The 13,263-nt window shown below is 41.5% G+C and overlaps 1 protein-coding gene and 1 pseudogene across 6 annotated transcripts in view; one reads left to right on the top strand and one right to left on the bottom strand.

Moving 5' to 3' along the window:
* Positions 1-13,263, top strand: part of ZCCHC10 (zinc finger CCHC-type containing 10) — a 29,659-nt gene extending 16,396 nt beyond the window's left edge. For 2 of the 6 annotated variants that reach the window (XM_517929.7, XM_009449646.5), the window contains 3 exons: positions 3,335-3,496; positions 10,080-10,121; positions 11,401-13,263. In XM_517929.7, the coding sequence (XP_517929.1) occupies positions 3,335-3,496; positions 10,080-10,121; positions 11,401-11,668 (472 nt within the window). In that variant the 3' untranslated portion in view covers positions 11,669-13,263. Of the gene's footprint in view, positions 1-3,334; positions 3,497-10,051; positions 10,122-11,400 lie in introns of all 6 variants that reach the window. The other 4 variants (XM_009449650.5, XM_009449649.4, XM_009449648.5 and 1 more) reach the window with 2 other exon arrangements.
* LOC129144066 (cytochrome c oxidase subunit NDUFA4-like) lies at positions 6,891-8,034 on the bottom strand (annotated as a pseudogene).

The following is a 13,263-nucleotide window of genomic DNA, read 5'->3' as shown; positions in this document are numbered from 1 at the left end:
TTAAAAAAATTAGCCGTGCGTGGTGGTGTGTGCCTGTAGTCCCAGCTACTCCCGAAGCTGAGGCAGGAAAATTGGTTGAACCTGGGGGGCAGAGGCTGCAGTAAGCCAAGATCGTGCCACTACACTCTAGCCTGGGCGACAGAGCAAGACTTCATCTCCAAAAAAAAAAAAAAACATTGCTGACCCAAATTTAAAACCTTGCTAAACTCACTTAATTCTAATTATTTCAAAATATTTTATCTGTAGATTCATTAGGATTTACAGTGTACCTAACACTTTATCGAAAAGAAATGACAGGTTTATTTCTTCCTTTTCAATTCTTTTACTTCTTTTTCTTCCTTGGCTGTATCTCAGTCCAATTTCAGGGACTGGATTTTTCTCAGTCTTCTAGGTAACTAGAAGTTGGCTGAAGTTTCTAAGAACTTGGGTTTATTTGTAGGGTATAGCCCTTCGTCTTAACTCTGACACAGAGTTTATCTCCCTAGCTTGTAATATGTGATGCTTACCCTCTTGCAATGGACAGACACACCCAGTACAAAAGTTGACTTAATTCTAGATTTCTATCTTCTTCCATATCTTGTTTTGATTATTCTTTTTTTTTTTTTTTTTTTTTTTTTTGAGACAGAGTCTTACTCTGTCGCCCAGGCCAGAGTGCAGTGGCATGATCTCGGCTCACCGCAACCTCTGCCTCCTTAAGTTCAAACGATTCTCCTGCCTCAGCTTCCTGAGTAGCTGAGATTACAGGTGTGTGCCACCAAGCCTGGCAATTTTTGTTTTAGTAGAGATGGGTTTCACCATGTTGGCCGCGCTGGTCTCGAATTTCTGACCTCAAGCAATCCGCCCACCTCAGCCCCACAAAGCGCTGGGATTATGGGAATGAGCCACCGCACCTGGCCATCTTTTTTGTTTTTTTTTTAAGAGACAGAATCAGGCAGGGTGCAGTGGCTCATGCCCGTAATCCCAGCACTTTGGGAGGCCGAAGTAGGTGGATCACTTGAGGCCAGGAGTTTGAGACCAGCCTGGCCAACATGGCAAAACCCCACCTCTACAAAAAATACAAAAATTAGCCGGGCGTGATAGTGCGTGCCTGTAGTCTCAACTACTCAGGAGGCTGAGGCAGGAGAATTGCTTGAACCTGGGAGGCTTGTGGTGAGCCAAGATCGTGCCACTGCACTCTTGGCCTGGGCAACAGAGTGAGACTTCATCTTTAAAAAAAAAAAAAAGAGAGAATCTCCCTCTGTCACCCAAGTTGAAGTGCAGTGGTGCAATCATAGCTTACTGTAGCCTCAAACTCCTGGGCTCAATTGCACCTCCTATCTCAGCTTCCCAAGTAGCTGGGACTACAGCTGTTTGCCACCACACCCGGCTAATTTTTGTAGTTTTTTTTAGAGACAGGGTTTCACCATGTTGCCCAGGCTAGTCTCAAACTTCTGAGCTCAAGTTATCTGCCTCCCTTGGCCTCCCAAAGTGCTGGGATTACAAGCGTGAACCACCAGGCCTGGCCCTGGCTAATTTTTCAAAATTTATTGTAGAGATTGAGTCTTGCTGTGTTGTCCTGCCTGGCTGGTCTCAAATTCCTGGCCTCAAGCAATCTTTCCACCGTGGCCTCCCAAAATGCTGGGATTACAGACCTGAGCCATTTCAGCTGGTCGGCTTGACCCCCTTGTTGATTCTCTGATTTTTTTTTTTTTTTTTTTTTTTTTTTTGAGATGGAGTCTCACCCTGTTGCCCAGGCTGGAGTGCAATGGCGCAATCTCGGCTCACTGCAACCTCCGCCTCCCAGGTTCAAATGATTCTCCTGCCTCAGCCTCCCATGTAGCTGGGATTACAGGTGCCCACCACCACGCCCAGCTAATTTTTGTATTTTTAGTAGAGACAGGGTTTCACCATGTTGGCCAGGCTGGTCTCAAACTCCTGACCTCCTGATCCACCTGCCTCAGCCTCCCAAAGTGCTGGGATTACAGGCGTGAGCCACTGCTCCCAGCCTGATTTTCTGATTCTTTTTTTTTTTTTTTTTTTTTTTGAGACAGAGTCTCACTCTGTCACCCAGACTGGAGTGCAGTGGCGCAATCTCGGCTCACTGCAAGCTTTGCCTCCCAGGTTCACACCATTCTCCTGCCTCAGTCTCCCCAGTAGCTGGGACTACAGGCACCCACCACCACGCCCAGCTAATTTTTTATATTTTTAGTAGAGACAGGGTTTCACCGTGTTAGCCAGGATGGTCTCGATCTCCTGACCTCGTGATCTGCCTGCCTTAGCCTCCCAAAGTGCTGGGATTACAGGTGTGAGCCACCACACCTGGCCAATTTTTCGATTCTTAAAGAAGCTTGTTAAAAATGTTTTGACGGTCTTTTCTAGTTCTGAGCTGGAAAGTAGTCTGAATGCCCTAGTCTCACATAACTGGAACAGAATTGAGGAGCCAAGATTTGAATTCAACTGTATCTTAACTTCAAGGTCTATGCTTTTAACCATTTATTATATGTATTAATCCATTTTCACACTGCTGATAAAGACATACCCAAGACTGGGCAATTTACAAAACAAAAAAGTTTATTGGAATCACAGTTCAGCATGTCTGGGGAGGCCTCACAATCATGGCAGAAGGCAAGGAGGAACAAGTCACGTCTTACATGGACGGCAGCAAGAAAAGAGAGAGAGACTGTGCAGGGAAACTCCTGTGGTTTTTTGTTTTTGTGTGTGTGTGTGAGACGGAGTCTCGCTCTGTTGCCCAGGCTGGAGTGCAGTGGTGCAACCTTGGCTCACTGCAAGCTCTGCCTCCCGGGTTCATACCATTCTCCTGCCTCAGCCTCCTGAGTAGCTGGGACTACAGGCGCCCACCACCACGCTTGGCTAATTTTTTTGTATTTTTAGTGGAGATGGGGTTTCACCATGTTAGCCAGGATGGTCTCAATCTCCTGACCTCGTAATCCGCCTGCCTTAGCCTCCCAAAGTGCTGGGATTATAGGTGTGAGCCACCACACCCAGCCGGAAACTCCTATTTTTAAAACCATCAGATCTTGTGAGATTTATTCACTATCACAAGAACAGCACAGGAAAGACTTGCCCCTATGATTAAGTTACCTCCCACCAGGTTTCTCCCACAATATGTGGGAATTCAAGATGAGATTTAGATGGGGACACAGCCAAACCATGTCATTACACTTATTATACTTTGTTGTATTAAATCTCACTTAACATAAAGGGTAAAATGTTGATTTTTATGAATTGGACCATAAGAGTAAACATAATTTTATCCTTTATATTTTTTATAGTTTTTAGGGTGAAAGTCACAAGACAGAATTTTAAGGCTTGTATTCTATTTTTTGTTCTGTAGTGAAGCAAATAAGCAACATGTAAGATGTCAGAAATGCTTGGAATTTGGACATTGGACTTACGAATGCACAGGAAAAAGAAAATACCTACATAGGCCCTCAAGGACAGCAGAACTAAAGAAAGCTTTAAAAGAAAAAGAAAACAGATTATTATTGCAACAAAGGTAGGTTTACATGTGGTATCCAAAGGAATATTTTTTTAATGTGTATATAGAATTTATTAAAGGACCAAACGTTTCATGGTGGTTCTCCAGATTTTAATTATAATGTTACTAATGTTTAATAGATGCTTACTGTGTGCCAAGTACTATTCTAGGGTCTTTATAAGTATTAGCTTATTTAAACCTGATATCTACACTATTAAGGTAGGTAGTATTATTGTCTTCATTTTACATATGAAGAAACTAAAGCAAGGAGATGTTGAATAACTTACTCATTGTCATACAGCTAGTAAGAAGAAAAAGTAAGTGTTAAATCATGCAGCCTGTCCCCCAGATTCATGGTCTTAATCATTTTGCTTTTTTGCCTCAACTGTCAATGAAATGACAATTGAATTAACAGATAGATTATATGAGCTGACATGGAAAGCTATCCAAGAAGTACCAGGTATATTAATTATGGTACAGAACAGAATATATAATATGCTATGATTTATGTTTATAAAAAGAAGAATTGGCTGGGCGGGGTGGCTCACACCTATAATCCCAACACTTTGGAAGGCCGACACCTGGCCAACATGGTGAAATTCCATCCCTACTAAAAATACAAAAATTAGCCGGGCATGGTGGCAGGTACCTGTAATCCCAGCTACTCAGGAGGCTGAGGCAAGAGAATCACTTGAACCTGGGAGGTGGAAGTTTCAGTGAGCTGAGATTGTGCCACTGCATTCCAGACTGGGCAACAGAGCGAGACTCTGTCTCAAAAAAAAAAAAAAAAGCAGCGTCTTCCTAAGGGCTGTTAGCTGTATAATAGTGTCTTAAATATTTAGACTTTCAAGGCAACAGTCTTCTAATTTGTGACGTGAAAGTTCTTCAAGAGTTATGCAGGAATAGATAATCAATTTCTAGATTATCAACATTCATATACAATTCTTCCTAAAACAAATCTGATGATAACTTGCCTACTGGTCTCCTTTTCTACTTCCCCTTTTCTAACAACGCTTCTCTAATCTCACAAAAGAAAGGTATACCTCTTACCCATCTCTAACATACCTTAGTGTATTGTCCTCACGTATAAAAACCTAGATGGTTTTTCAGAATAGTGGTGTTTGTGCTGAGAAAGTGAATAGTCATAATAGTTTTGTTTGTTTGTTTGTTTTGAGACAGAGTCTCACTGTGTCATCCAAGCTGGAGTGCAGTCTCAGCTCACTGCAACCTCCACCTCCTGGGTTCAAGTAATTCTCCCACCTCAGCCTCCCCAGTAGCTGAGACTTCAGGTGCACACCACCACGCCTGGCTAATTTTTTGTATTTTTGGTAGAGATGGGATTTTGCCATGTTGCCCAGGGTGGTGTCAAACTCCTGAGCTCTAGCAATCCACCCACCTCAGCCTCCCAAAGTGCTGGGATTATAGGCATGAGCCACCATGCCCAGCTGGCCATAATTTTTTAGAGTAAAAATTTTTTTTTTTGAGACAGAGTCTTGCTCTGTCACCCAGGCTGGAGTGCAGTAGTGCGATCTCAGCTCACTTCAACCTCTGCTTCCCAGGTTCATGTGATTGTGCCTCAGCCTCCAGAGTAGCTGAGAGTATAGGTGCGTGCAACAACACCTGGCTAATTTTTTGTATTTTTAGTAGAGACTGGGTTTCACCATGTTAGCCAGGATGGTCTCGATCTCCTGACCTCATGATCTGCCCGCCTCGGCCTCCCAAAGTGCTGGGATTACAGGCGTGAGCCACCGCACCCAGCTGAGAGTAAATTCTTTTTTAAGGTTTTTCCCTCAACAAAATTGAAGATGACCTAATTGAATTGTCAGTTAAAAAGCATATTTTAATGGAATATTATTATGTGACTTGTGGAATATAACAGATGGAATGCAGAGAATCGAGTGACATGGAAATAACAAAAGTCTTTCCATTCCAATCAATCTATTTAGGTTAGGGTTTCTCTAGGTTAAATATGTAACACTTAAGAATTAAGCCGGGCACGGTGGCTTACACCTGTAATCCCAGCATTTTGGGAGGCCGAGGCAGGCAGATCACGAGGTCAGGAGATGGAGATCTTCCTGGCTAACACAGTGAAACCCTGTCTCTACTAAAAAGATACAAAAAATCAGTCGGGCGTGGTGGCGGGCGCCTGTAGTCCCAGCTTCTCGGGAGGCTGAGCCAGGAGAATGGCGTGAACCCGGAAGGCGGAGCTTGCAAGGGAGCTGAGATCGCGCCACTGCACTCTAGCCTGGGTGACAGAGCGAGACTCCGTCTCAGAAAATAAAAATAAAAATAAAATAAGAATTAAGCCGGGCGCGGTGGCTCATGCCTGTAATCCCAGCACTTTGGGAGGCCAAGGCGGGTGGATCACCTGAGGTTGGGAGTTTGAGACTAACATGACCAACATGGAGAAACCCCGTCTCTACTAAAAATACAAAATTATCCAGACGTGGTGGCGCATGCCCATAATCCCAGCTGCTTGGGAGGCTGAGGCAGGAGAATCACTTGAACCCGGGAGGCGGAGGTTGTGGTGAGCCGAGACTGCACCATTGCACTTCAGCCTAGGCAACGAGAGCGAAACTCCATCTCAAAAAAAAAAAAAGAAAGAAAAAATAAGAAATAATTCCCAAGGAGCCATCTCTATTGAAAAAATAAAATTTAAAAATAGGAATTTAATTGATGCCAAACCTGGTCACATTCTACCATGAAGAAATATTTATTTATAGATACATAAACTAGAAAAAAATCTGTCATTAAGAAATGCATTTCCGGACTGGGCACAGTGGTTCACGCCTGTAATTCCAGCAGTATGGGAGGCCGAGGTGGGTGGATCACTCGAGGTCAGGAGTTCGAGACCATCCTGGCCAACATGGCAAAACCCTGTCTCTACTAAAAATACAAAAATTAGCTGGGTGCGGTGGTGCACCCTGTAATCGCAGCTACTTGGGAAGCTGAGGCAGGAGGATCACTTGAACCCAGGAGGCAGAAGTTGCAGGGAGCTGAAATCACACCACTGCACTCCAGCCTGGGTGATACAGTGAGACTGTATCTCGCCAAAAATATATATATATACACATTACCAATAAGTTTGTTTTAATGTAATAGTTATTAAAATTTATACTATCAGCCAAATGCTGTGGCTCATGCCTGTAATCCCAGCACTTTGGGAGGCCAAGACAAGAGGATCACTTGGGGCCAGAAGTCTAAGAACAGCCTAGGCAACATAGCAAGATGCTGGGTTTTTTGTTTTTTTTTTCAACTTTCAGTTATTTATTAATCAGTGTAATCTCCAGTAGATTACCTCAACATGATTTCATGCATTTAGAGGAGAAATATTTCCTGTTAAGTGGAAAATTGTGCAGATGGCTTCTGGAAGACCTTCATTCTAAAGGAGCTTTATAGTAAAACATTTCATTTAGAAATCTGAACCTTCTTTCTTCAATTTGCTGTAATCCACATTCACTGAGTAGAACTTGTATTGATCATTGAGACCCAGTTTGTTCAGGGCTCTGGGTTATTCTTTCTGTCCCAACAAACATCTGGATTGAACAATGTCAGAGGCGAGAGAAACAGTGCTGCTCCAATACCTCCAGTTCCAATAAATACAAAAAGGGGGATCAACTTCGCATGCTTCTTGGCCTGACCCATGATCTGGCGGAGAATGTTTGCAGCAGAAGCCTCCAACTGGAAAGGAGACAACCAGCCTAGCCACCAGGCCCTGGGCTAAGTAGTATCTGCCAAGACCCTGTTTCTTAAAAAAAGGCCCGGCGTGGTGGCTCACACCTGTAATCCCAATACTTTGGGAGGCCAAAGTGGGTGGATTGCATGAGGTCAAGAGTTCGAGACCAGCCTGGCCAACATGGTGAAACGCCATCTCTACTAAAAGTACAAAAATTAGCCAGGCATGGTGGCGGGCACCTGTAATCCCAGCTACTCAGGAGGCTGAGACAGGAAAATTGCTTGAACCCAGGAGGCAGAGGTTGAAGTGAGCCAAGATCATGCAACAGCACTCCCACCTGGGCGACAGAACGAGCCTCCACCTCAAAAAAAAAGAAAAAGTATCAGCTGTTAAAAATGTTCATATGTTCTTATGTGAATAATAGGTATTAAATTATTGTAGAACTTTTTATAATATGTATATAATATGCCCTTTGCAAATATTAAAACTTAGAATTGTAAGTATGAGTTTTCCAGAAATTATTTTATTAGGAATGTAAGCAAAAAAAATGTTTGAAGACCCCTGTCCTAAAGAATGAAATACGGGTTATGAAAATTTTCATTCTAGTTTAGGCACACACCTATAATCCTAGCACTTTGGGAAGCTAAGGTGGGAGGATCACTTGAGGACAGGAGTTTGAGACCAGCCTGGGCAACATAACAAGTCTCACCTCTACAAAAAATAAATAAATAAATAAAATTTTATTTTGACATTTACTTTTGTTTTTCTAATTGTATCTCACAAGTATTTTGGTCTAAAAATATATATAATTACATGAATCTGGCTCTGTTAAAAAAGATTGCTGGCCAGGCACCTTGGCTCACACCTGCAATCCCAGCATTTTGGGAGGCTGAGGCGGGTGGATCACAAGATCAGGAGATCGAGACCATCCTGGCTAACATGGTGAAACCCTGTCTCTACTAAAAATACAAAAAAATTAGCCAGACATAGTGGCGGGCACCTGTAGTCCCAGCTACTCGGGAGGCTGAGGCAGGAGAATGGCATGAACCCGGGAGGTGGAGCTTGCAGTGAGCCGAGATCCAGCACTGCACTCCTGCCTGGGCGACAGAGGGAGACTCCATCTCAAAAAAAAAAAAAAAAAAAAAAAAAGATTGCTGAATTTTGATTCAGTTATAATTTAATAAGTATACTTCACCCTCTTATTTTATGCCCAAAATGACAATTCAGTAAGTAATTCCATTGTGTAAAAAACTTTACATAAATACATGTTTATGTTTGGAGACTCAGGAAACAATGATGGAAGCATTATCTAGGAAATATAGAGAAGGCCAGGATATAAAAACATTGGCCATGTGTGGTGGCTCACACTTGTAATCCCAACACTTTGGGAAGCTGAGGTGAGCAGATTGCTTGAGCTTAGGAGTTCAGGACCAGCCTGGGCAACATGGTCAGACCCCGTCTCTACAAAAAATACAAAAGTTAGGCATGGTGGTGCGTGTTGTAGTCCCAGCTACTCCAGAGGTTGAGGTGGGAGGATTGCTTGAGGCTGGGAGGCAGAGGTTGCGGTAAGCCAAGATCATGCCACTGCACTCCAGCCTGGGTAACAGTGAGACCCTATCTCAAAAAGAAAAAAAAAAGTTAAATTTACAGGACAGTGGTGATAGAATTAATTGTTTTTTTCTTGTTGTTGTTGTTGTTGTTTTTATTTTGAGACAGAGTCTTGCTCTGTCGCCCAAACTGGAGTGCAATGGTGCGATCTCAGCTCACTGCAACCTCCGCCTCCCAGGTTCAAGAGATTCTCCTGCCTCAGTCTCCTGGGTAGCTGGGAGTACAGGCATGCACCACTAAGCCTGGCTAATTTTTGTGTTTTTTTAAGTGGAGACAGGGTTTCACCATGTTGGCCAGGCTGGTCTCGAACTCCTGACCTCAAATGATCTGCCTGCCTCGGCCTCCCAAACTGCTGGGATTACAGGTGTGAGCCACCGCACCTGGCCTAATTCTGTAATTTAAAAACCTGATTTAGTATGCATGTTGTTTGACAGAATAATAGCAGCAAGCTATTTGTCCCTTTCATTCAAATTTACCAGACTTTATAACTAATGTGAGTGAGCATAGTTTTGAAGTATTACATTTCTGGTCTTTAAAGAGTAAATAACTCGGCCAGGCAGGGTGGCTCACACCTGTAATCCCAGGACTTTGGGAGGCCAAGGTGGGCGGATCATGAGGTCAGGAGTTTGAGACCAGCCTGGCCAGTATGATAAAACCCTGTCTCTACTAAAAATGTAAAAATTAGCCGGGCTTGGTGACACACACCTGTAGTCCCAGCTACTCAGGAGGCTGAGGCAGAAGAATTCCTTGAACCCAGGAGGCGGAGGTTGCAGTGAGCCAAGATCGCGCCACTGCACCAGCCTGGACAGCAGAACAAGACTTTGTCTCAAAAAAAAAAAAAAAAAAGTAAATAACGGGACATGCAGAAAAAGAAATAGTTATTTTAAATTAAAGGGCTGCTTTTGAAAAATTATGAAATGGCTATTTGTATGATTCTGAGAACTCAAACTACAAATTAGGGCTATTGTGCTATTAGCTTTGTTCTGTTGTTCAGGAGGTAGTGATACAGCTATATCAGCCTAAGTTCCAGACTAAAAAAATTTAATCATCTTAACTACTAACCTACCTGACTTTTATACAGGTGCTAAGATACATTGTCTTGCTTAAATGCTGGTTAAGTTGACTGCATGTACCGTATACAGCCTACAATGGCAGACTTTCCACTTGCTTATAATAAGAAATACTGTACTCTGTATGTGATAAAAACACAGAATGTTTCTCCAGAGTAAAATGATTTCGGGGATAGTAGAAGGGCTTGTCTGAGCTGTGTATAATCACTCTATTAACAGGAGCTTTTTTCCCCCTCGTGTTTATCAGCATTGGAGAAACCAATGTAGAAAGAAAGGCCAAGAAAAAAAGGTATGTGTGGTTTTAGCAGTGTTTTATAGATAACATGTAATACTAATTGGCGGGATGGGAAAGGTGATTTTAAAACAATAGCTATGCCAGATGCAGTGGCTCCTGCCTATAATCCCAGCACTTTGGGAGGCCAAGGTGGGTGGATCACCTGAGGTCAGGAGTTCGAGACCAGCCTGTCCAACATGGTGAAACCGTGTCTCTACTAAAAATAGAAAAATTAGCTGGGTGTGGTGGCACATGCCTGTAATCCCATCTACTTGAGAGGCTGAGGCAGGAGAATTGCTTGAACCTGGGAGGCAGAGGTTGCCATGAGCCAAGATCATGCCATTACACTCCAGCCTGAGCAACAGAGCGAAACTCTGTCTCAAAAAAAATAGCTATAAGATTTGGATCTGAAGCCTCTTACTGCAATTTATAATTAAATAATCATCCTATTTTCTGATAAGTTCCTTTTTTTAACCTGTCTGGAAATGCATTGCTTCCATTTCTCCTTTTACTCCAACTTTCTAGAGTCCTTGTACCTGGAAACAATAAATAATTGTCTTCTCTTGGCTTAGAATAGGAAGTGTTAATAGACTGGTAAGAAATTGTTGGCCAGCCATATCTGGTCTGAAGTAGTTAAAATAAAGATGATGAAACAGTCACCAGCTAAGCTACATGAGGTTTAAATAGACCCAATTGTTATACTGCAGCTTTATTCTGACATTATTCCCTCTGAAATGTAATATAGTAGATATGCTTATCTTGAATTCCATCCAAGAGAATTAAGTTGCTGAAGTAACAATGCCTTGTAAAGAGAGGGACTGTGGTTTACAACAGGCAATCTCCAAAACATCAAACCTAAGGATAACATGCTAGCAAAGCTTCAATATATAAGCATATATACGGAATCATATGAAATCACTTTTGGCTGGGCGCGGTGGCTCACGCCTGTAATCCTAGCACTTTGGGAGGCTGAGGCGGGCAGATCATGAGGTCAGGAGTTCGAGACCAGCCTGGCCAACATGGTGAACATGATGAAACCCCATCTCTACTAAAAATACAAAAATCATCTGGGCGTCAGTGTGCGCACCTGTAATCCCGGCTACTTGGAAGGCTGAGGCAAGAGAATTTCTTGAACCTGGGAGGCGGAGGTTGCAGTGAGCTGAGATTGTGCCACTGCACTCCACACTGGGCAACAGAGCAAGACTCTGTCTCGAAAAGAAAAAAAAATGAAATTGCTTTTAACATTCTATTACATGTCACCTTCCCATGTATATAACTCTGTATTGTCTAATAGGTCTAAGAGTGTAACCAGTTCCAGTAGCAGTAGCAGTGACAGTTCTGCCAGTGATTCTTCATCAGAGAGTGAAGAAACATCTACCTCTTCCTCCTCAGAGGACAGTGACACTGATGAAAGCTCCTCTAGTTCCTCATCCTCAGCCTCCTCCACAACCTCTTCCTCCTCCTCTGATTCAGACTCAGATTCCAGCTCTTCCAGTAGCAGTAGCACCAGCACAGATAGCAGCTCTGACGATGAACCACCAAAGAAGAAGAAAAAGAAATAGAGTTGCTCCATTCATATTGGACCGATGGACTGAAAACATTGATGTGATTCTTGAAAGGGAATTTAGAATATGTTAAGGCCAAGTAGGTTAACTGGTGAACATTTCTAGAATTCAAAAGTTTCTAAATGTTTTACATTGTAAGAGCATAGAGAGTATTAATAATGGCTTATAGAGAGAGACTTTTATTTGAAGGGTGAATCTTTTTTTTATCTTTAAAATATATCTCTAGAACTTAAAGCTGAAATCTGCAAATCTGTTTGTGTGATGAAACTATCTTTTCTCTCTGTGAAATAAATGCCATACTTTGTTATATATGTTAGTGATATGTATCAGACATATTTTCAGGATGGTGCGTCAGGATATCTGGCAGTGGATTTCTAATGCTTTTGGCAGTATGTTATGTAAGATTTAATATGTTGTTACTGTAAGCTTAGGAGTTTTCCTACTATTAATAAATGTGCTCTATTTTTACATTTATGTTCAGAAAGTTATCTGACTTTTTGTCCTAAGTGCTATGTTCAAGGAGCCTATTAATATATTTATAGTTTTTGAATGCTGTAAGTTTCAAATTGCTGTGTTACGTCATTCATTTTCTTCTGGTTCCTTAAGTTTTTCAAGTTATCTTTTTCTGAGGAAAATTATTCTAGAGGAACCTAAAAAGGGACAAAAAAATTGAAACTTCTTAGGAGTCTAATCTCGGTGCCTTCTGTTAAAAGTCAGTGTATCAGAAAAGAAAGCAGCCATGTAAGAGGCTAACTTAAGTAGAAGTGCTAGAAATATCTTTGTGTATTAACATGCAATAAAAGGTACCATTCAAAGCAGGGGGAAAGGTAGGAAGAAGAGGTAATTTTTACTGAAAATTAGGGCAATGTTGGTCGCCTTTTATTAAAAGCTTTTTTTAAGCTTTCATAAAGATTGCCTTTTGCTATTTTTGAAAATATGGTATTATAGTTTGTATGGTAACTGGTCATATATGACAGTCTACTGCATATATATGAATGACTAGGATTAATCTGGTGTGTTTACATAGGATATACATAGTTGAAATCTAGCATGAAAGGTTAAAAAGGAGATACTGCACAATATTTCTTAAAAGTAAAATGCTGTTATTGTGATGAGTCTTTGGTTTAACATCACAGTATTCTGTGATGTCTTTTTAACTTTTTGGAAAGAGGTATCATTTGTAGAAAAAATTTGATTTGGGTTAAATATAGGTTTTTAAAACTATAAATGTTGTCTTTTTTATATTTTTATGAAAAAGCAGTAGAAAATTACTTTTGAAGAAAACGGGCTATTTAAATATTGAAATATATGTATGTTGTGAGTTTAAGGAGCCTGTAATTGTCAGTTTTACAAAACCATCTGTGTTCAATGGTTGTAAATAAATTCTCAAAACATCATTTCAAAGGCTGCCTACAGAATATTATCACTTGACAGATAGAGTTAATAAATTACCAATCAGGCACATTTTATAATGTTTGTCTCTGTAAAGGTAATATTAGTAGTTAAAGAACACGGATGAGAAAAGAATGTGTTACATAGGTTGCATCACTTGCAGTTAAATAAAACTCACAATTTGTGCTCACAAGCTTAAA

This window comes from Pan troglodytes, chromosome 4 (genome assembly GCF_028858775.2).
Source record: "Pan troglodytes isolate AG18354 chromosome 4, NHGRI_mPanTro3-v2.0_pri, whole genome shotgun sequence".
Lineage (NCBI taxonomy): Eukaryota > Metazoa > Chordata > Mammalia > Primates > Hominidae > Pan > Pan troglodytes.
Note: the sequence above shows the minus strand (reverse complement) of the source record. Positions and strands in the feature narration are given on the sequence as shown.